Source organism: Dipodomys ordii, unplaced genomic scaffold (assembly GCF_000151885.1).
Source record: "Dipodomys ordii isolate 6190 unplaced genomic scaffold, Dord_2.0 Scaffold49, whole genome shotgun sequence".
NCBI lineage: Eukaryota > Metazoa > Chordata > Mammalia > Rodentia > Heteromyidae > Dipodomys > Dipodomys ordii.
This window is the reverse complement of record NW_012267265.1, coordinates 3,874,944-3,899,128: the sequence shown is the minus strand read 5'-3', so window position 1 is coordinate 3,899,128 and position 24,185 is coordinate 3,874,944. Positions and strand designations below refer to the sequence as shown.

Here is a 24,185-nt window from a genome sequence, read left to right as displayed (position 1 = left end):
ACCTATGTTTCTTTGGGCTTGGCTTACTTCACTTAGTATAATTTTTTCCAAGCCTTTCCATTTCCTAACAAAAGGGGCAATGTCATTCTTTCTGATGGAGGCATAGAATTCCATTGTGTATATATACCACATTTTCTTGATCCATTCATCTACTGAGGGGCATCTGGGTTGGTTCCATATCATAGCTATAGTAAATAATGCTGCAATAAACATAGTTGTGCTGGTAGCTTTAGTGTGGTCTTGTTTGTGATCATTTGGGTAAATGCCCAAAAGTGGGATTGCTGGGTCATAGGGGAGCTCAATGTGGAGTCTTTTGAGGAACCTTCATACTACTTTCCAAAGTGGTTGAATAAGTTTATGCTTCTTTCTTTCTGTTTGCTACTGAGAACTAAACTCAAAGTCAAGGCCTTGCTCAGGTTGTAAATTAATACTGTGCTGCTCTATGGCCTGGGAGATTTTGTTTCAATTCAGGTAAACAATAGAGAAATACATCTATGATATGAGTGACCCTATAGACTTACAAGTACAGAGAATGTGTAGAGAAATAGCTAATGCCACAACGAAGAAGTCTTACACCTGCGATGGGATAGAAATACAAAAAAAAAACACAGATGAGATGCACATTACAGAGTCACACACTCTAGTTGTAAACAATGAAGCAAAAGTGTAAGGTCGTGTTGCATTAATAGCAAAATCATAAAGGCAACTTAAACCAGATGATGGAAGTCTGGAGAAGATAGGAGTAAACATGAATCTTAAAAGTTGATTTTATACAGCAACAAACTGAACGGAAGGTTGAAAATTACTGAGAAGCACAGCAGTAACTGAACTGTGCAGTCAACGATGAGCCGTAGAGTGGGAGTAGAAAGTGACTGATCGACACACAAACAGATACTCTTCTCTGCTAGCATTAGGCTCAGCAACTCACATACACTAATTAACTCATGTAAGGTGATTATTTCATTTCATCTTCACAACAACGTTCTAAGATAGGTATTATTATCTCAGTTTTTCAGATGATAAAATCAAGTCTCAGAAGAGGTACAGTGATTTACCTAATTGTTTTCAGCAAGACTAGCATGATCTTTTAGGCATGGTATAAAAAGACTAAGGAGTGAAAGGCCATGCTAAGGTTTCACAGGTATAGCACCAGAGATGAAAAACTTCACAGAAAGTATTGTTCCATTGACCGTTTTCTTCAGAGCATGATACCAGGCTTCTGTATAATTCTAAACCTCTGTTGTCTTTCCATTGGAAAGTTTGTGGAATATTTTTGATTAGCTGGAGTCCAAACTATCATGGTCTCTTAGTGGTTCAAATTTCCTGCCCAGTGGAGAGTTTGAAAAGCACAAGGTAAGTCTCCAGCTCTTGAGGCATATTCACAGCTATGTAAAGCACCACATTCCTGCTTCAGTAAACTAAGTGGGGCCTACCACTGAGTATGCAAATACACGAAGTTTTGTCCTCTTTGTCTCTGTCAGCTGCTGCCTCTACCTGGAAAGACCCATTCATTTCCTGTTCTCTCTGTATCCTAAATACATGTTGTTGAGTGAAATCCACTGACCCTTTTAAGATTTCTTTCAAGAGAACTGTAGAGTTGTTACTTCTATTCCTGCTTATTTTAAGAACCTTACAGTTACACTTAATTTTCTAACCATTTAACCAATCATTCCAAACTCTCCTTTTAAATGACATCTACCATCTACCTTTTAACACCAAAGCCTGTTACCATTCTGGTCAAGGCTCCATCATTTCTTACTTGGATAGTTACAATAGAACAGGTACCCCTACTCCCTATTTATCCCTCACTTCTCCAAAGCTTAGGCAACATCCAGGAGTGAGATTCGATTTAAAAAATATAGAACATCATTTCTCTGTCCCAGTTCCACTAGTAGCTCTTTTGTCCATAGGGTGAAATTAAAAACTCTTTGTCCATAGTCTATAAGGAATACTCCAGGATGTGCCAGCCCAGGTACAACCTCTATGGCCTTGAGCCTGTCATTCTCTTTCCCCAGTATGTCTAGTTACAATGGTTCCCCTTGTGGACCAGCCAAACTACTAGGATAGACTGATATGGTTGAGGCCACTAGTTATCTCTGCAGTTAGGAGGCTAAGGCAGGACAATTGTGAATTGGTAATATAGAAAGTACATGTCTCAAAACAAAGAAGAAAGAAAGAAAAGAATGGAAAGGAAGTGAGGTAGGAAGATGCATTATACTCATAAACTGATACGCTGAATCGAAACCCCTTCATACAACTTGTTAAAGACAATATAAAAAAATTAAAGGAAAACAAAAGAAAAAAAAGTAAGGAAAATCTACTAACCATGCCCCTCTTTAAGTTCTTTGCATTTGCTGCTGTATTTTTCTAGAATGTTCCTCCCTCATGTATCAAAATGATTCTCCATTTTCTTTAGGATAGCAGTGAGTCTTCCCTTTCTGCCTCTTCTAGGCAACTCTACTCATAAATCTCTTACTCTCTTTCCTGTTTTATTTTGCAACACAAAAATTCTCTGTTGTTCATCTGTATTATGTAGATATGCATGTATTTTCCATAGCTATGCATGTATTTTGTTTATTATCTGACTCCTCTACTAGAATGTTAGTAAACAATGAGTAAGAACTTGGTCTATTTAGGTTGTAGTTGTAACCAATGTGTGTGTGAGAACTAAATTTTTAAAAAAAGAAAAAAAATAAATTGAAGAGTTGGAAGGATTATATTACAAATGTAGAGATTACAAATGAAGAGATTGAAAATAGTGCAGTAAAAATGGAAACAAATCCACCAAAGGAGTTGGTACCATTTTCAAGGTTACCTAAAGTAGACAAATGTACCTAATCTCTTGCAATGATTTAGTAATAAGCCATGTTCAGTTAGTATGCTTTGAGTGAAGGTGTATTATCTATACACATTTTATTGCAAATATTTGTATCTCTGGACTACAGAAAGTCCAATGTTAATGTTGTAACTTCTTAGCTAAGTCATAAACTCCTTGACACTAGAACTTTAAGTACTACATACATCAACCCAAAAGCAAGGAGACAATAATGAGATTGTCTGCTATGGGATTTTACAACTAAATAAATTCAGATAGACCAAAAGGCATGTGCATAATGGATGAGGACATCTCTTGCATTTTTCCCAAGTAAGAGAATAAGTTTCACTTTCTTATGTATAGGACATATTATTATTCACCCAAATATAACCCTATGTAAAATATATGGGTTCCGCATCCCTTCCACTCCCACAGGTGAGCTGGTGCAGCCCATTGGCTCTAGTGGGAGTGATACATGGAACTTTCAGTTCACTTTTCCTAAGGGTGGCACTAGTGGTCTTACTGTCTCTGTTTTGCCTTACCATAGAAGAGAACATGGATGAGGAGACAGCTCAAACTCAAGTATAAGGATGAGGACAATACTCGGGTGGAACAGAGTTAGGTGCTGAACTGTGCCCCCATCCCCATTCAGACACTATAGTCCTAAACCCGGGGTTCACAGAATGTGACTGTCTTTGGGGATGAGGTCTTTTATTATTATTATCATTAAGTAGTTGTACAAAAAAGTTCCCATTCTACAAAACAGTATATGATTACAAGGTGTCTGACAACATTGTCATCCATGTCTCCTAACCCATCCTTTGGAGATGAGGTCTTTAAAGGGGTAAATATGTTCAAATGTCCATAACTTTCTAAGCTGATAGGAACAAAGTGATTGAAAGTAGAGGAAACTTGGACATGAGCAGGTACAGAAAGAAGACAATGAGAAAGAAGAGGGCCATGTATCTGTTAGGAAGAGAGGGCATAGAAGAAATAAGCCCACTGAGCCCTAGAACTTAGACTTCTACTCACCAGCATTGGGAGGCAGAAATGTCTGTAAATGTTGTTATGACAGTTCTAGAAAACTACTACAACCATGATGATGGATGAAAACAGCATTGTTACCAGAACAGAACTGCCGCAAATCCTTCCATGCCCTGCTGAACTCCAGCAGTGAGTGGGAAAGGGCTAAATTGCCTTGAGTGGACGTTCCTTTGTTCTGGTAGCTTAATCTACACTTGACCATAATCCTTAGAGGAAACAAATGTAAACAAGCCAAGTATTTAACAAGTGAGGAGAAGAAAATTTTGATAAATTCACTGACAATAACTATACTCTAGAGCCTTAGAATAGACAGTGACTGACTGGAGTTTAAATACTCATGTCATGTATCCCCCTTAGACTGTAAAATAAATATACAAGAGAAAATCTGGAAGTAGCTATAATAAAAATCTAATGTAACATTTATAATATACTGATGTTATAAGTTATAATAATATAAACATTAGCTCCATCTATTTTGATTTTCCAGAAAACACTCACACATTCTGGTCATTTCCTGATAGCTCTTTGTTTCCTTTCTTCTTTGTTCCCTGTATTATTTTTCCCTCTGTTTGGTAGAGACCAGTAGAAAGGTGTGGTCAAGACTGGGAGACAGGGAGAGGAGGGATTGGAAGGCAATAGGTGGCAGACATTCCAGTTCTTCTCATTTCACCTCAGTCTCCGTAGAATGCATCCATAAAACTGAAGCAAAGCTATTAAAGCTTCAGAAAATTATAGGAACTTAGCAATGAGATTCAAATGAGGCCCAAGAGTTCACCAACATGAGCAAGGCTAACCGATTTAACAGCATGAGAAGTCATTAATTAGACTGTTCAGATGAGCAAATACACTTGGTGAATTGCTGTTATAAACACAGTGTAATTATAAGCATCTGAGTCTGAGGCTAGAGATTGTTTTCCAGCTTGTTATTCTGAAATAGCTATTGGCCCATAATCTTGTGTTTGTGTCTTTTGAGACTGAGCTTCTTTGTCAAAAAGGCTTGACACTTCTTCCAAATCTATAACAGAAAATGCTTAAAAGAAACTGAGGTTAAAATAGGTAGGTCTCAATGTTAAAAAGTAATCATCTATAGGGTAAGTCTAAATTTTTCAAATAGACTACTTGTTGCATGATTATCTGCAATAAAAAACAGTTCTTAGATATAAAAATTATTTTATCACAGATGCTTATAAACACGGTCTTAACCTGGACAGGGAAATGGCCAGGTAATTGATGGGAAATGGTGAGGATTTGTTAGAAGGAGGAAGAAAACATCAATGAAATCTCTCCAGTTCTGTAATTGAGGATAATACAAAACAAAAATACTATTTCAACTTAATGGTAATTATAAGCCCTATTTGTTTTTTATATTACCCAGAAAGGCATGGCATTGCAGGAAAGGACCAACTTGGATCTATATAGAAAAACAGCACTACTATGAGAGTCTCTAAAATGTAGTGAGAAAAATTATCTCCAACAATAAATAACCTTCATGGACAGTGTTGTGATGTTAATAGCAAGGAAGCTTCATTGAATAAATTGAATAATTATGTTGAAGTTGTGGTTATGATATGAGATATGAATTTGAACTACATGAATACTAACTTCATGATATTTTATTGAACATAGAGATAAATATAATGGTGCTTAGTTTTCACATGATTGTAAAATCATAAAAAATAACTGCTAAACTGGGTGTTGGAGGCTTACATCTATAATCCTAGCTACACAGGAGGCTGAGATTTGAGGATCACTGCCTGGACAGGAAACTCTATATGTCTCTTATCCAATTTACCATCAAAAAGTCAGAAATGGAGCTATACCTCAAGTGGTAGAGTGCTAGCTTTGCACACAAAAAAATCTCAAGGACAAAGTCCAGAACCTAGGTTCAAACCCTAGGACCAGCAAACACACACACAAACACATATACATACATACATACATATACTCAATATAACTGCCTAAACATCATAATAACCACAATAATAATTCAGCACAACACCACTTCTGGCTTTTTTTGACTAGTTTATTGGTGATAAGTGTCTCACAAGCTTTTCTGCCCTGGCTTGGTTTGAACCACAATCCTCAGATCTCAGCTTTCTAAGTAGCTAGGATTATAGGTGTGAGCTACCATCTGGCATATATATATATATATATATACATATACATATATAAATATGTATGTATATACATATATAAATCTGTATATATATATATACACACACACATATATATATACATATATATGTATGTATAATTTTTAAGGTAATAAGTACATTTATTGTCAAATGTTGTTACTCCTCCCTTGTTTTCTCTCACTTTCTCTGCCTTCCATTCCCCTTCCCCCATGGAAAATCTTCATTTCCAACAGTGTCTTGTGAGTATCACTGTTGCATTGATTCACCCTTTGTCGTTTGTTTTTACCATTTTGTTATTCTCCTTCCCTTCCTCAAATCAGATAAAGGTATATACAAAACACAGCTTACCAGAATAAAAAACTGACAACAGGTGAAACAAAAGGGGGAAAAACAAAAGAAAAAAGAAATAACTTCACATAGTACATTAAAAACAACAACAAAGCAAAAAAAAACCCTCTTGTTTCCATATCTTGGAGTTCATTTCAATTAGCATCATTTTATATGATCATATGTACCTAGTTATTAAACTATTGTGAGCCTCTGCTAGGACTATCCTAGACAAATACTAATTATTACAAATAAGGGAAAACATGGAGCCTGTGTTTCTTTGGGCCTGGCTTACCTGGCTTACTTTACTCAATATGATTTTTTCCAAGTCTTTCCATTTCCTTACAAATGGGTAATGATATTCTTTCTGATAGAAGCATCAAATTCCATGGGGGTATATATGCCACATATTCTTGATCAAGTCATCTACTGAGGGGCATCTGGGTTGGATCCATTTCTTAGCTATAGTGAATAATGCTGCAATGAACATATAGTTGTGCTGGTAGCTTTAGTGTGGCCTTGCTTGTGATCATTTAGGTAAATGCCCAAGAGTGGGATTTCTGGATCATAGGGAAGCTCTATGTGGAGTCTTTTGAGGAACCTCCATAATGCTTTCCAGAGTGGTTGAGCAAGGTTACACTCCCACCAATGGTATAGTAGTGTTTGCTTTTGGTCACATCCATGCCAGCACTTACTATTATTTGTTTTCTTAATAATTGCCATTCTAACTGGGGTGAGGTGGAATCTCAAGGTGTTTTTGATTTATATTTCTTTTATGGCCAGAGATGTTGAATATTTCTTCATGTGTCTATTGGCTATTCTTATTTCATCTCCAGAGAAGTCTCTAATTCTTTAGCCCACTTATTAATGGGGTGGTTGTTTCTTTAAGGATTTGTTATTGGGGGATTAATTTTTTGAGCTCCAGGTATATTTTTTATCTGAGGCCCTTGCCTGTTGTAAAAGTAGTGAAGATCTCCCAATCTATGGGCTTTCTATTAATATTGCTAGCAATGTCCTTTGCAATGTAATGTAATCCGATTTATCTAATCTTTCTTTGATTTGCTGTGTTTCTGGATCTCTATTTAGAATGTTTCAACCTGTGCCAAGGAACCCTAGCATATACCCAATCCCTCCCTGTAACATTTTCAGGGTATCTGCTCTTACTTTGAGGTCTTTGATCCATTTGGAGTTGATTTTGGTGATATATAATGATCTAACATCAGTTTTCTAAGTGTATATCTGGCTTATATTTTTTAAAGATCATGATTCAATCTTTAAAAAAGTCAGAATGATAAGTTTCTTACCTTGACTTATAAATACACAAGGAATTGAAAATAATGATAAAACGATTGGGTACAATGGTCCACGCCTGAAATCCTAACTACTTGGGAGGCACAGCTCATGGGATCATTGTGAAAAAAAGTTCACAAAGTATCTTAACTGCGTGGGTGCAGTGGTACATGTCAGTCATTCCAGTGATACAGGGAAGCAGGAAGAGGAGGATTGCAATCTTGGCCAGCCTAGCTATTATGTGAGATCTTCTCCTAAAATTAATATTATAAGGACTGGTGGTGTGGCTCAGGCGGGTAGATTTGCCTGTTTTAGCTAGTGTGAAGCTCTGAGTTCAATCTCTAGTACCTCCAAAACTATCTGTTTATTAAGAGTAACATATTTATTTTATTTTATATTTTGTTGGTCGTGAATCTTGAATTCTGGGCCTGGGTGCTGTCTCTCATCTCTTCAGCTCAAGGCAAGCACTCTACCACTTGAGCCACAATGCCACTTCCAGTTTTCTGAGTGGTTTATTGGACATTATTAAGAGTCCCATAGTCTTTCCTGCCTGGACTGCCTTTGAACCACGATCTTCAGATCTCAGCCTCCTGAGTAGCTAGGTTTGCAGGTGTGAGCCATCAGAGCCTGGCAAAAGGCACATATTTTAAGACCTTTAGGAGCATGGAGAACTAGTATCTTATTTCTTATCCTATTAAGAATCCTATTAAGAATATCTTGACTAGTGCTCGGCTTATCATCATGCAACTTATTTGGAGAAAGAATCTTTTCTAGCCTTGGTTAAGTACTCGATCCTTTTTCAATTTGCAATGGCTTCTAATTTTTTTTAATTAGTCCATCACTTTTATTTATTTTTAATCTTGCCCTTTCAGGTCATAAGTTATCTCTGAAAGTTGGTCTAGTATAAAGTTCACCACAGCATCACTTCCCTTGGTACACCATTATCCTTTTTGTCACATCTACTTTGTTCATTTATGTCAAAGCCTTCTCATCAATGCAAGCTACTTCATGTGGGTGGCTCAGTTCCCTTTATTAATGAGCCAGACTTCTCTGTAGGACAATTAACTTCAGCATTTGATTCTACCGACATCCGTTTTGTTTTTCTTGGCAGGAGTTATAGTGAAACTTTCACCGATACTCACAAAGCAGCCACACTTTCCCTGTGGCAATTTGCAGCCCAGTGCTACCTAGGAGTTTTGTGGCATAATCCAAGTTCAAGTCCCTCCCTTTCGGCTGGGGGACCATCCCTCACCTCAGGTTAAGTCGTGATGAACAACCTGAAAAGCAACATGTCAAAACCTATCACTTGCCAGCTTCTATGGATGACTGAGTCACCGCATCACCGGAAAGGCCTTATTTATATAGTGTGATCTTCCTCGGTGCTTTGGCTCCATGCACTAGCAGGATAGCCAAGAAAATTGATAGATAATACTAATAAACAGCTGTCTATATTCATTATAGGATCAGCAAACTTGAATATTGGGACTTCCTTCAAAAAGTTTCTATGCTTTATACATGAACATTTGGTAATATTCTGTTGAACAAACAAGATAGGCCAAACAATAAAACACTAACATATAATAATCCTTTCCCCTTTATCTGTATGGAATACATTTCAAGATACCTATACACAGTGCTGAACTGAACATTCTGTTCCTATACCTATTTTCCTATGATAAAACTTAATGCATCAGTTAGGCATAGGAAGACATCAATAGTTCTCTTTCTAAAATAACCTCAGCAGTTTTACCAGCTAGGATTCTTCCCATTTATCTTATAGCTTTATTTCTTTTTGCCATGTTCCTTTTTCTTATATACTTTGTTAATAAAGAACTACAACTTGATTTAATGGATATTCACCAAGTTGAGCTTTATGCAAGTTGAGCAAATACGTATTCACGTCCATAAGCATTCATGACCACTCCAAAATGCTCAGTTTGAAAAAAAAATGTTTTCAAGGCGTTTTTCATAAACAAAAAAGCATCATTGAGAAAAATAAGAAACCAAGGACATGATCTGAGCCCACTGAAATACCCATGACAGAAGAATGTTAAAAACTGTTGTGTATTGCTAGATAAGCCTGCCCCACAAACCATGTCAAGGTTGTGAGCTGCTCCTGGTTTTGTTTGTTTGTTTGTTTTTTCCTTCAGCTGGGTATCTCATGCCATCAATACCCCCTCACCAGTGAATTATAAGTGTATGGTGATTTTACAATAATGTTATCAAGAAATAAAATGAAATAATGATCTAGGATTTAAAATGAAATGCATCTTTACTCATTTGAGTTGAGACATTCAAATAAATTACTGATATAAAATAATTTATTGATTGAATAAAAGTGGGTCATTTCATAAGAATTTAGCACATACACAGAGAGAAAGAAAGAGAGAAGCTGGGACCCGGTGGCTCACGCCTGTAATCCTAGCTACTCAGGAGGCTGAGATCTGAGGATCTTGGTTCAAAGCCAGCCCAGGCAGGAAAGTCTCCAATAAACCACTCAGAAAACCAGAAGTGGTGTTGGAGTTCAAGTGGTAGAGTGCTAGCCTTGAGCTGAAGAGCTGAGGGACAGAGCTCAGGCCCAGAATTCAAGATCCACAACCAAAAAAAATTAAGAAAAAGAGAGAGATGCAGACACAAATTCTCATGCAGAGAACCAACACTGATAGACTAGAATTTCAAGCACATCAAGAGACTCTAGGTATTAAAGCCTATAAGGGCAGAAGTGTATTCTTCAACAAGGTACATCCATGCTTTGTTCCTGTTCGCCATTCTAGTGCATATTTGTGTTCATGGATTTATTTTTTATTTTATTGTCAGGCTCAAACTGCTTGCCTGTACCTGCTCTCAGTTATGTCCCAGAATTTTACATATAGGTTACCAATAACTTGGGACAACTCCAACTGTCTAAGCTTTTAATTTTATTCAACATCATGTCAGGACTTGGGTAAATATCAGGTGATAACCAGGTTCTGAGTGAAAATTAAAATCTGAAATTTTAAAATTTTATCATCTATTCCTTTCTATTTGTAATGATACTAGTAAGTCTTATATGGGCTTGCTTGCTTGTTCATGTGATCAGTCATAGACATAAAGTATTTTCTATATGAAAATGTCTCCAGTCATTTTACTTATATCTTTATAGACATCTGAGACTCCTATTATTCTACTAAGTACAGGAAAGAATCTAATGAAGATCTTGGAAGTAAAATTGGTTTAGGGAGTCACTCACCTAGAGATCTCTCTTGCGGGATAAAGAAAAGTCATGGAGTCAGAACTTTGTTTTATAATTGGCTTTCTTAAATCCTTCATTGACCATAGAAATATTAACCTAGTTCCACTCATTCTCTTTAAAACACAAGTGAAACCAGGTGCTGGTGCTGGTGGCTCATGCCTGCAATCCTCACTATTCAGAAGGCTGAGATCTAAGGATAACAGTTTGAAGCCAGACGGAGGCAGAAAAGTCCGTGAGACACTCAACTGAAATAAAAGGTGGAAGTAAAACCACGGTCCAATTGGTAGAGCACTAGCCCTACAAAAGCTCAGGGACAGTGCCTAGGCCCTGAGTTCAAGCCTCAGGACAAGCAAACAAACAAAAAATGAAATATAAAACACAAGTGAAGAACGTAACTTCAGTTATTCAGACCATTGTTTAGATCTAAAACATGATTCAAGTTAGCAATGCATTCCCAAAATACCTTCTGGCTGTAAGAGTGAAGGGCTGAGTAAAGAGCAGAAATGTGTAAGTATAGTTAGTATGTGATGACTTTTCAGAAGGTCAAAATAATGTACGTTTCTGAAAGGCCAGATGGACGCTTTCATTTAAAATTGCTATAAGCTGAGCACTGATGGCTCACGCCTGCAATCCTAGCTACCCAGGAATAATTTTGATCATACTGATCATATCTAACAAACAAGGCTGAGATCTGAGGATTGTGGTTCAAAGCCAGCCCAGGTAGAAAAGTCTGTGATAAAGCCAGGCGCTGATGGCTCACACTTGTAATCCCAGCTACTCAGGAGGCTGAGATCTGAGGATTGTGGTTCAAAGCCAGCCCAGGCAGAAAAGGTCGTGAAACTCATCCCCAATAAACCACCAGAAAACCAGAAGTGGCACTGTGGCTCAAGTGGTAAAGCACTAGCCTTGAGCTGAAGAGCTGAGGGACAGCGCCCAGGCCCAAAGTTCAAGCCTCACAACTGACCCCCTCTCCCCCAAAAAGGGAAAAAAAGTCTGTGAGACTCTTAGCTCTAATTAGCTACCAGACAAAGCTGGAAAGTGGCTCAAGTGGTAAAGTACGCTAGTCATGCGTGGGGGGAAAAATAGTTCAAGGAGAGTGCCCAGGCCCTGAATCTCGAGTTCAAGGCCAGTGTGCATGCTCCCCCCCCCACACACACAATTGCTCTAAGATATGTGACCTTAAAACCTAATTAGAAGAGAGGGAGGATAAAAAGGAAAGAAAGAATGGAGGCAGGGAGAGGGAAGACAGAGAAAAAAGAGAGGAAAAGGAGAGCAGAAGGAACAGAAAGAAGAAATAAAGAAGAAGAGGGAGGGAAAAGGAGGAAGGAAGGAAGAAATGGGGAGGATGATGTAAGCATGATTAAACTCTTCCTACAGGAGAAAATGATGATTAATACCTTAATAATATCCCCACTAGGTGATAGAACATTTCTACTATCAAAGTATATGAGGTTGAGTCATGTTTTAACTCTTCAGTTGCCAAAAAAGATTTGATTTCTTACCTTCAAAGTCCACATCTCCCACTAATTTTGTCTTCCCTGTCACAGGATCTTGAACATAGTTGATGCCCACATCAATCACAGCAGCATCTTCTTTAACCATGTCAGCTGTAATCAACTTTGGAATGCCTGAAAATAAAAGTGACAAAACACCCCTGAATCTTACTTAAGCTTTATTTTTGAGTTATGAAAGATTTAAACATCTACTGCTTTGTGGCTATAGATTTTTTTAATACATAAAAATGCACTCTTTTGTAAGGAGGAGACTATTTCCCTCTTCCCATTTATCATCAAGCAGAGAACACCAATGTGTAAAGTGGGATATGGGCTTTGGTGGATGGAATCCTGCCCAGAGCTACCCTCACCTTACCTGACCTCCATTTATCTATTTGGATATCAGCTTGAGCAGCCTCTTTCTGCAAGGCATGAGAAATTATTGACAGACACTGGTTTCCTGCTGATGTCAAGTGGAATAGAATGAAAGCAACATGAAAACTGGAGGCAGAGAGAGGAAAGGAAGGAAAAATGTGATATAATAATTCATATACTTACCAGGTGCCAGTGGCTCAGGCCTGTAAGTCTAACTACCCGGGGGCTGAGATCTGAGGATCGCAATTCAAAGCCAACCCAGGCAGGAAAAGTCCATGAGATTCATCTCCAATAAACCTACTCAAAAAAGCCTAGAAGTGGTGCTGTGGCTCAAGTGGTAAAGCGTTAGCCTTTAGCAGAACAAATTCTGGGACAACACCAAAGCCTGAGTTCAAGCCCAGGACTGGCAAAAACAAAATAAATAACTAAAATTCATATTTTTGACAACTATGGTAAACAGTAAAGTGTCATCTGCGTGGCAGCATCTCATCAATTCCAAGCATAATGTGTTAACTTTATTTTTTCATGGTATAATTGATTACTTGCATTCATACAGGACTCAGCAATATGTATCCTATCATAAATTCTTCTCTGTATTGCTCCATAGAGTTGCAAAAGTAGATCTATAGAGATCTTATGTTATCATCTGTTCCCTATAAGCATTTTTAAATTTGTTTCAAGTGCAACAAGTTCTGGCTCATTCATTTTTAAATGAGTGTTTATTAAATCATCCCTAAACTTAGCAGATTAAAGTTACAACTTATGATTCTGTTCCATGGTTGTGTGGGGACTGAGCTCTGTGGGCTAGAACTGGCTTGGGATACTTTATTTAAGTGGAAAATGCAGACAAGAATCCCCAATGTATATTTTACAAAATTAAGAAGAATGAGGGGAGGGTTTGAGAAGGGAGAGATGGGTAAGAATGTTGCAAGGGGTGACACTGATCAAGATATATTGTATTCATAAACTGTTCTTTTAAATAACAACTGCTTTGTACAACTATATAACGATGATAATAATAGTGATTAATAACACTAAATAAAATAAAATAAATAACCAGAGACAGATAGTGTCAAAGTCTAGAGCCCTCTAAAGATATGACTAGTTTAGTTCCAAAATGGTTCAGTCACATGGCTGCAGATGATCTTCTGTTGACTGGAAATCAAGCTACAAGTTTCTACTACAGCAATATGTGTGTGTATTTTCCCTGTTGCTTGGGATTCTTGCAGCCTAGCAGTTGGCTTCCAAGAGTGAGTGTTCCAAGACAGTATTTAGAAGTTACCAGTCTTTTAAGACTAGAAGCCCAAGACTAGCATGTCTCTTCCATCATATTCCAGTGTCTGAGTAGTGGCACAATCTACTCAGATTCAAGAGAAAATAGAGTACACTTGTCAGCAGGAGGTGAATCAAGGATTTGTAGTTACCTTTATCACCGTAACTCTAGTAGACATTGTGTCTGACAGGTGAGTTACTCATTTGCACATTCTCTATGCCTTTAGGAAAAGCTTACTTATTGTGTTGTTGGAGGGTGCCTTCTAGCACTCCAGCTAGTGACTTAAACATTCCACATGTCACTTTGTGAGGCATACATTTTAGTGCTAGTAAGAGTTAATAACAAATGATCAGTGCTAATATGAATGTAGCTAATGATAAGCTCCTTGTTGAGTAATGGCAACAATATTTGAGATGAAATTTTTCCTTGCTTTCTAATCCTCTGATATAGCTCTCCATCCTTTCAAATCAACTTTAGTGTTGACACTGTGCATCTAAAGACAGTAGAAAGCTCTATTTATCTTTTGGGAAGGAAAATATAGGGCTGAGGTTGGGGTTGAGTTTGCTTGACATGTATGAGACACTGAGTGCGACCCTAGAACTTCCAAAAGAGAAAATCAAGAAAAGAAAATACATGTTGATGATAGTTTCAGGTATTTTTATTTTTTAAGATAGGGTTTCTAACTTACAACCCTGCTGCCTCCGGTTCACAAGGGCTAGGATTCTAAGTGTGAGTCACCACACTCAGCTGCAAGAAAAACTTTAAAGAGGGAAATATTTATGAATCAAATATTAAAATAAAGCTCCTTTAATAATGGCAGATACATTCTCCCTCTTGTTACAATAATATTCCAAATGCCATCAGACCAGAATGGAAATTCTACAATCTTGAAAACACATAGAAGAAAATGTTAGCAATAGTTTAATTCCAAGGAAAAATACCAACTAGGAAAATTTTTAAATTTTTTTCTGATAATATCATTTAAATGAGTCTACTATAAAGGCTTTAGATGTCTAAGAGTTTCAAATGAAAATAAAACATTCAATATTCTTGCAATCCAAAGATAAAAAGTGTTAATAAGTGCTAATCTCTTTTCAAGACTTAAAAATATTTCTAATATTAGCTATAAAATATGATACCTGAATTCCATTTATATTTTGTTTCACCATATATTAATTTCATTAAAATTAAATTGTGAAATAAGGAAAGTAAGATTTTTTTTTAAAAAAAAGAAACTTTAAGCTTACTACAAGTTTTGAAATTGTGGATAGCCTGAGGGCTTTGACTGTGACGAATTCACTGTGACTACTTTATAAAAACTAAACTAAAATAAAGTGAATATATAAGAAATTAAATTGTGATTATCTTCCCATCTCATCATTTATTATTCTCTTTAGTGTTAGATATTCCTAGAAAGTTTCTTTTAATCTTTTCTTTTGTTATGAAGGTGATGTACAGAGTGGTTAGTTACATGAGTGAAGTGTTGAGTACATTTCATTTTGAACAGTGTCACCCCTTCCCTCATTCTCTGCCAGTTTTTCCCCTCGTGACTTCCTTCCCTTCAAAGTTGTATAGTTCATTTCCAACATAGTGTCTAGTGGGTTTCACTGCCCCTGTCATCATTTATGTTAAGTGAAGCAAGTCAGGCTCAGACAAAGGATGAATATATTTCTCATATGTGGAAGCTAGAACTAATTTATTAATATATAAGTAAACACATATTAAGTTTGCACACAAATATACATAAATTAATGGAAGTATGGTATTTGCAGGGGAAATTTCAAATGGTATAATTCCTTAGAAATACTAAAAATCTAACAAAATGAATACCAGACAACTGGCGCTTGAAAAGTGTCAGGAGAGGTCAAGGGGAGGGAGGTAGATGTATGAAGAGAGGAGGGTGGGAGAAAGCAATCATACTATTTAATGTATATCCAAAGAAATTAGGAAATTGAGGGGAAGGGTTGGGCTGAGAAGGATGGGGACAATGATGACAGGGATGACGTGGCTCTAGATGCATTGTACTTATAAATAGATTTTTTGAATGGTACAACTACTTAAACAAAATGCTTAAATAGGGATACAGGTTGACCCATTGTAACAATGAGATGCACAAGATACTATGTTGAAAATGAACTTTACAGTTTAGTGGGGGAGGGGAGGGAGTGTAGTTGTAGTTGTGGAGGTGGGAGGGAAAGGATGGAAGGGGAAAAACAAAGGAGGAGGTAACAATGTACTCATTTCCTTGCTCATGTAACTCTAACCCCTCTGTAAAGTATTTTTACAATAAAAAAGTATTTAAAAATAAAAAAGGAGGCAACAATGCTTGATAAGAAATGTACTCATTACCTTGCTCATGTAACTGTAAACCCTCTGTACAGTATTTTCACAATAAAAAAGTATTAAAAAAAGAATCAAGGTTACATCTGAAAAAAAGATACAAAAATATTATTTAAGAAGTATATAGCATAAAAAGAAGATGAAATAATTTATCATAAGGATTCTCATGAGTTTATTCCTTCATTGTTTCTAATTTTTTTTGTCAGTTATGAGGCTTGAACTCTGAGCCTGAACACTGTCCCACAGCTCTTTAGCTCAAGGGTAGCACTGTACCACTTGAGCCACTGCACCACTTCTGGTTTTCCGAGTGGTTTAGTGGAGATTAAGTGTCTCATGGACTTTCCTGCCCAGGCTGGCTTTGAACCAGGACCCTCAGATCTCAGCCTCCCGAGTAGCTAGGATTACAGGTATGAGCCACTGGTGCCCAGTATTTCTAATATTTTGCTACTAACAAATATTATAATGATATTCACGGGTTCAGAAGAGTATAAATTGTTTCTTAGCAGCAACATCAAATTTGATAAATGAAAATATTCACCAAACCCTTGTTAAAATCATGAAGAAATGTGACTTGAATGAAAGTACCTCTTGGAAGATTTATAGTTAAGAACATATCCCCAAAGAGCTCACCAATAACAAGATATATTGAGGTCCCTTGAGATCTTTGGGGAAAAATGAATGTCAGTGCTATTTACAAAAAATTTTCATAAAGGAAGCACACACATTGGCCATGTGGTGGTGATTTTATTTTTGTCATCTTCTAGGTTAATATCCATTCTTACTCTGTGCTATGCTATGCCAGGGGTGGGGCTGATGCTTTCACACTTCCGTTGGAACCCGGGCATGGCCATGGGAACAAGCTCACGCTAGCCTACTTGAGGATGCAGACATGAGTCATTTCAGCTGAGCCCTTCCTGGACTGTTCAACTACCAGCTTACTGCCAGCTAACGCCAGATGTTTAAGCAACCCTAGTAAGAGCAGCCAAAGCCATCACAGCGAACCACAGATAGGTGAAAATTGGTTTTGCAAAATGGATGTTGAAATGGTTCAATCTGGGGTATGGTGGGCTGTTTGTATTTTTAAATACATCATGAGTTGACTAGCTCCTATCCATAGATGACATAAAATCAGAGAGAGGAGCTATTAGGTTTTCACTTTGGAATGATAGGCTAATGGCAGCAAAAAGAGACTGAAGTGAGATGAATAAGCAATTCTAATTGCATAATACTGTACGAAGTGAAAACCCCACTAAAAAGAAGGGCAAAGAGTGTGCCCATATAAAAGTAAAATATTTTCCACTATATTCTCTGGTTACATTCCAGAAGCTGCACTAGTGAATGATAAGAACAGGTCTAGAAATCATGTCAACTGCTCAGCTATTTGGTTTAACCTTTCACCGTCAGTTGGTGGTGGTAAAAATAAAGTTTGTGCCACCATGTAAAGCAACTATATCCTTAAAACACACACTGTTTAATTTGGCTAGCTCTACTTTTACATCGCGAACACTTTCTTAATGACAGAAGTGGTATGATGATTTATATTCTTCCTTTTTATAAGCTTCTCACCTTGTTCACCGAGGGTAAGAAATAGTTCCAAAATAGCAAACAGCGCAGCAAACTTATTGAATAGCTCTGAAATAAGGGAATGGCTGCCTAAACTCAGGCTGCTTATCACAGGAAAAAAAGGAAATAAAGACAAAACAAACACAACCAATCATTGTAGCAGTGCATTCTGTACTTTAAGCTGAACTGGGGGTAGATTTACTCTCTATGGTTTGAGAGAAGAAAAAAAGAAGAAAAAGTAACAAAGGATGAAAGTAGGAATTTAGATTATTTTAAGAATAGTAAAATATGTAAAGACAAGAAACTTGACACTACCCTTATTTCTTGATAAAAATATTTAGACTAAGGTAAAAGGAAGTGCACTAGGAAGGTTAGCTGTAGGAATACAGGTACTAGATGGCTGTGGCCAACCCAACTTTATCCCCCTTGTAAGTCTCACAATGCACCAAGAACTGGCCATCCTGAGATAAAAAGGAAATGTCAGAATGACCCAGATTATGTCTTAGTCTCTCCTACCTAAGGATGTTCTGCAATACTTGAGCTCAGCAATCCATGTGGCAGCCGGTCTCTAAACTCAGGGTGGAATGCTTTGGGGTTCAGTGAACTGTGTGCACTGTAGGGCGCATACAGAAGAGATCATCTTTCTTCAGCAGTTTTCCTGAGCCCCAGGGACCGGCTTTCCTTGAATCCTAAGCTTCTATTTATTCTTGCTACTTTCCTATGAGCAATCGATTGGTAATGCAAAATTGTTGTGAGGGCACTGTCTCACTAGATTCATTTAGTGGTAAAATTACTGGAACTCCTTTGTCCAACATAGCTGTCCTTATGATGTTGGGACTGCAGCAGCAGCTGGCTTAATTCTGTTTCTGCGATGTTTATGAATTTGTGCATTAGCGATGCCTTTCCATGACAGGATTTAAATATTTTCCTTTGGTCTTTTCAAATAAAAATTGCTTTCTTTTTCTAAGTAACTCCTTTTCTAATCCTTTGTAGACTTCGGACCCCATCATTCTTCTTTACAAAAGAGAAAATAGAGGGTGCTCCAGTGGCACAATCGGTTAGCGCACAGTTCTTACATAACAAAAGAGAAAATAGAATACAAAATATAACCACATTTTAACTTGGATCTTTAATGTCCCCAAAGGCCTATATGCTAATTGCTTGGTTGCTAGGCTGTGGTGTTATTGGGAAGTGAAGGCAACTTTAGGAGGTAGGGCCTAGTGAAAGGAAGTTAGGTCATTGGGGGTGTGCCCTTAAAGGGGGTATGCCCTTGAAGGGGGTATATCCTTGGAAAGGATATCAGGACTGTATTCTCTCTGTGTCTTCCAGTTATGATGAAGTGAGCCCCCTTATTCCATGATACATTGCTTCTCCAAAGACCCTAAAACAATGGAGCCAACCCACCCTGGACTAAGACTTCTAAAGGTACAAGCCAAAATAAATCTTTCCTCTTTTTGATGAAGCTCGGAACCTTGTCACAGTAATAGATGATAAATTGTTATTTGATGATTGAAATTATAACAAATGAACATGTAAAAGTATCTATTTCAGAAAATAGAAACATTTTAAATATGCTAAATACTTTACGTATATTTTTGTCTTACAGCAACATATGATTGGGACTACAAAGTTTTGCAAGAATTGTATTTTGTGTGTGCGTATTTGCACGTGTGTGTGTGTGTGCGTGTGTGTTCACATACGTGCACTCGAGTCCTAGGGCTTGAACTCAGGGTCTGAGCACTGTCCCTGAGTGCTGTTGCCCAAGGTGATTGCTCTATCACTTGAGCCACAGATCCACTTTCAACTTATTTTGGGTAGTTAATGGAGATAATAGTCTCAAGGACTTTCTAGACTTAATGTTTTCTATAAAGTAGCTTTGCTTATCGTCAAAATATTCATACATTTTCTCTTCTTGTTTTGACCAATGAAGAGAAAATGATATGAGATTCTCACAGTTCATAGTGGTTTTTATCTCAGCTAGAAATATAATTTTAAAATATTATATTTGTTAGCCCAGCTTTTCTGCAACCAAGCCCATCCTGAGTTTGATTAAACTGCCTCAGCAACAAAAAAAGAGAATTTCTCTTGACACAGACCAAAATGCATTGTACACATAAAAACGGTTTTGTTAAAAGGCAAAGAAAAAAAGGCCAGGCACTGGTGGCTCACACCTGTAATCCTAGCTACTCAGGAGGCTGAGATCTGAGGATCACGGTTCAAAGCCAGCCCGGGCAGGAGAGACCGTGAGACTCCTCTCCAATAAACCACCAGAAAACCGGAAGTGGCGTTGTAGCTCAAGTGGTAGAGCGCTTGCCTTGAGCTGAAGAGCTGAGGGACAGCGCCCAGACCCAGAGTTCAAGCCCCACGACCGACAAAATAAATAAATAAATAAATAAATAAATAAATAAATAAATAAATAAATAAAAGGCAAAAAAAGTAAATACATAACCTAAAATGAAGTAAGGGAAAGAATGGGTGGGAGGGGTAGGTGAGGAGTTGGAAGTGATAACACTGATCAAGATGCACTGTATTCATAATCTGCTTTGGTGAATAGCAATTCCTTTGTACAACTATTTGAAGATAATAAATGTATTTTTAAAGCAATTCTCTTCGTCAGGGTCCAATACATAAACTCAGAAACCACAGGTGTCTCTTGTGTGGCCCTGTAAGTCTTTTGGGACAGCAAACTATTGGCCTTCTCTGTGATGATCACACAGGGTTTGTATTGACACTGAATTCTGCTTTCTTATAACTCAAACCTGTCAAATCAAGCTGACTTTGTTTTCTCTGAATTAAAAACTCATTTTAGAAATCCTTTTATTACATAACCAGACTTGAAAACCTTAATCCAGTGAAAGTCAGTTTCATTACTAACACCACTAATGATCTGTCACTCTGTCATTTTGTGGTTTTTCTATGTAAAAGAAAATTCATAGGAAAAGGTGTTGAAAACCAAACAAATCTATTCTTCAACCTGACTTGGAGCACTGAGACCAGAAAGATCTTTTGAAAGAAATTCTTTGGAAAAACTTTGCTTCAGGTCTTTTAGCAAAAGATATTGAGTACTTCTCTTAGCCTGTCTCATTTTATCTATGAAATCTATCCAAATCTCATGGTCTATGAAATTCGATAGCTGGAAACATCCAAGACAGCAGGGGTGGATCACTAGGCAGAAGGTAAGATGCACTACTTTCATTTTTAGACTGTTGGATTTTCTTCACCCTAAGTCTATATGCTCTCTGATAAGCATCAGCTTCCTTACAAGTGTTTACACCTTAACTCCAACTTTCATGTTTACTCTCTTTATAAATGGCATGCCTTCAGGAAAGATCATTTAAAATAATGATAACTTCTTTGTGGAAAACAACACAAGTGCTCATTTGAGAAATGCCTTAAAATAGGAAAGAATAAAATTCCAGACATCTAATAATATGTATTTTAATGTGTTTGAAGAAATGTCTAAAGGTATTCTGACTCTAAAACTGTACCCATAAAAGAATTCTTGGTCAAGACAGAAATAAAAACAATACAAACATGTTAAATTGAAAACCCCCTGAACAACTATTTCCTACCTTTCTTTAGATTCTTCCAAATGTTAACAAAAACATGATGGCTTTAATCCTGCTATTCCTCTCCTCCCAGTCTTTCTTCATTTCCTTCTGACTTACTTCTCTTCCCAGTTGGCTAGACATAAATCCCTCAAAGACAATAAATTCATAAAGAAACAGAAAACCCCTTATTGATGATTGTAAGACCTAGTCTCACGATGAACTACAATCTAGCATTAAAAATTTCCCAAACCTAGTAAGAAATAGAATTTTCAAAGGAATCAGGGACAACTTTCTGAACATTATAACCCAGAGCTCTATGTTAGTTAACATTTCATCCTTATAATAATATATCAGAGATAGGCTACTTCCAAATTATGTTGTTATTTAATTCATTGTTTTGAAAGTTTAAAGTCCAATATTGAACAGGAGTCAAGCCTTCTACAAGGAACTAACAGCATGGAGGTAAGTGTAGATGGGAGAGTGATAAATCTGCACCACTGGACTGGGTACTTTGTCTCTGTGGTCTTGAAGAAAGAGTCCATTGACACAGAGAGAGAAGTAAAATGGCAAAGATGGACTTTTAAAAAAGATAAGCAGAACTCCTGCTAGGAGGAGGGGAAGGGGGACACAGCTTGAGTGTGTTGTGGAGGGGTTAATAAAGTGTACCTAGGGAAAAAATTTATATGACTTGAGATCATTGGATAGCTGCTGGGCTAAATCAATACCCAACCCAATTAGAGGCTCCATGCAGCTTACATAAGCTCTCTGTGCATTGTTTAGCCCCTCTGACTGGATGCTCATTCCAGCACATACCTCTGGAGTCCAGTCTGTCTACTGTTTACATGCAATGGGTCATGATGCAATGCCCAGGGAGCCCTATGCACAACTGCCCAACCTATGGTGATACAATGTCTAGGGGCTTGAATACAGGACTGCTCAAGGTCATAGTGAAGAATGCAGGTCTACTACTACTGATTGCCCAGCAATGATGCTTTTGTGTGCTTAGAGGCGCATCTCAAACAAGAAGCCAGAGAGAGTGACAGGGATTACGCTTCTCTCTTTTATAATGACTCTCAAGTATATCAAGGGGTTACATGACACATACTGTTATCTCTTTAGATGCAATGACTCCAATGAGTTCTCACTGGTCCCACCTCTTAAAAGTCCCATCATTTCCCAATACTACCATACCTTAGAGACCAAGCTTAGAATGTATGGTCTTTTGGGGGACATTTAAAGCTTGTCTAAACCATAGTAATCCCCAAATCTCCATTAATTTATGTGCTGAGATGCTAAAGAATTGGATAGGAAGACAGAATTCAAAGGCTCCAAATTATCTAAGAAATTAGAAGAATTTAGAAAGCTGTAGGTATTTGAAATCTTTTAGAAACTGTCTCCAAAATCATGTCTTGAACACAGAGTCAGAATCAGAATCAGTTACATAAGCAAAGAAAGGATCAATTCATTGGACTATTACGGTTATCTGTTGCATTTTGATGGCATTTACAAGTCAATCCTGATGCAGGAAATGAATATTCTATTTGTGCTTCTATGAACTTGAGTAAAATTATATCCTCAGCAACTGGAGTTGTTTGACTGGGAGAAAGAATGTTTTGAGAATCAGTTCCTTCTTTAATAGTTCAAGGCCATAGCTTCTGTTTAAGAGTGTATCATATAAACTTAAATAGATGATTACATGTATTAATCTGAATCTGGATGGGTCCAGTACCAATTATTCTGTCAACACCTTCAAAATAGTACTTAAAAAAATCCCTCTGACATCTCTTTGTGAGTTTCAGTTTAGGCTTTGTTTGAATGAAAAAGTACAGGTAAGTTTAATATAATGTCTATAAATATATAGAAGGATAGAAATATAAAGAAGGAGTCCCTGGGGGGGGGTTAAGAGACCATGATAGAAGCTTAAATAGAATATTCATTTCCTGCTTCCTTGTAATGGCACACTCAAATTCTATTTTACAATAACGAGCATATATTTTAGAGTTTTACATTTGTATTTTGTTTCCTTCAGTGTCTTCTTAGCTTAAAATAATCAGTTGTCAACTATCTTCTGTAAATAGAGTTTTAACACTAGATTACATTTCAGAAATAATTTGTATTTATTTTTGTTCAAATACTGGGGTTTGAATTCAGTGCCTGCATGCTGTCCCTTAGTTCTTCAGCTCAGGGCTGGTACCTTGAGCCACAGTTGTTGTTTTTTTTCAGGTTAATTGGAGATAATATATGTTTTTTTTAATTGTGAAAATACTGTACAGAGGGGTTACAATTACATGGGCAAGATAATGAGTACATTTCTTATCAAGCATTGTAGCCTCCTCCTTTGTTTCCCCTTCCCATCCCTTCCCATCCTCCCGCCCTCCTGTCCCCCCCCCAAGCCTCCCCCCCCACCAAAGTTGTAAAGTTCGTTTTCAATATAAAGACTTGTACATCTCATTGTTGCAATGGGTCCACCTGTATCCCTATTTAAATTATTTGTTTTTGCCCTTCCCCTCCACAAATTATACCAACATCAAATACAGTGAAAGCAGGGGTTATACCGTGGGGGAGGGACATACAAAGCAACAAAGAAATCATGAAAGAAAAAAAACATTTGAATACATATCTTAGGGTTCATTTCCCTAACATCAACTTATCTGACCTTTTCTGCTTGACTCAGATATATATATATATTGCAGACTTTTCTGCCTGGGCTGGCTTCAAAGCATGAATCTCAGATCTCAGCAATCTAA

The 24,185-nt window shown here is 37.3% G+C and overlaps 1 protein-coding gene across 1 annotated transcript in view; it reads right to left on the bottom strand.

Moving 5' to 3' along the window:
• Positions 1 to 24,185, bottom strand: part of Mthfd2l (methylenetetrahydrofolate dehydrogenase (NADP+ dependent) 2-like) — a 118,944-nt gene that overhangs the window by 14,064 nt on the left and 80,695 nt on the right. The window contains exon 5 of the mRNA XM_013020087.1: positions 12,346 to 12,471. Within this exon, the coding sequence (XP_012875541.1) occupies positions 12,346 to 12,471 (126 nt within the window). The remainder of the gene's footprint in view (positions 1 to 12,345; positions 12,472 to 24,185) is intronic.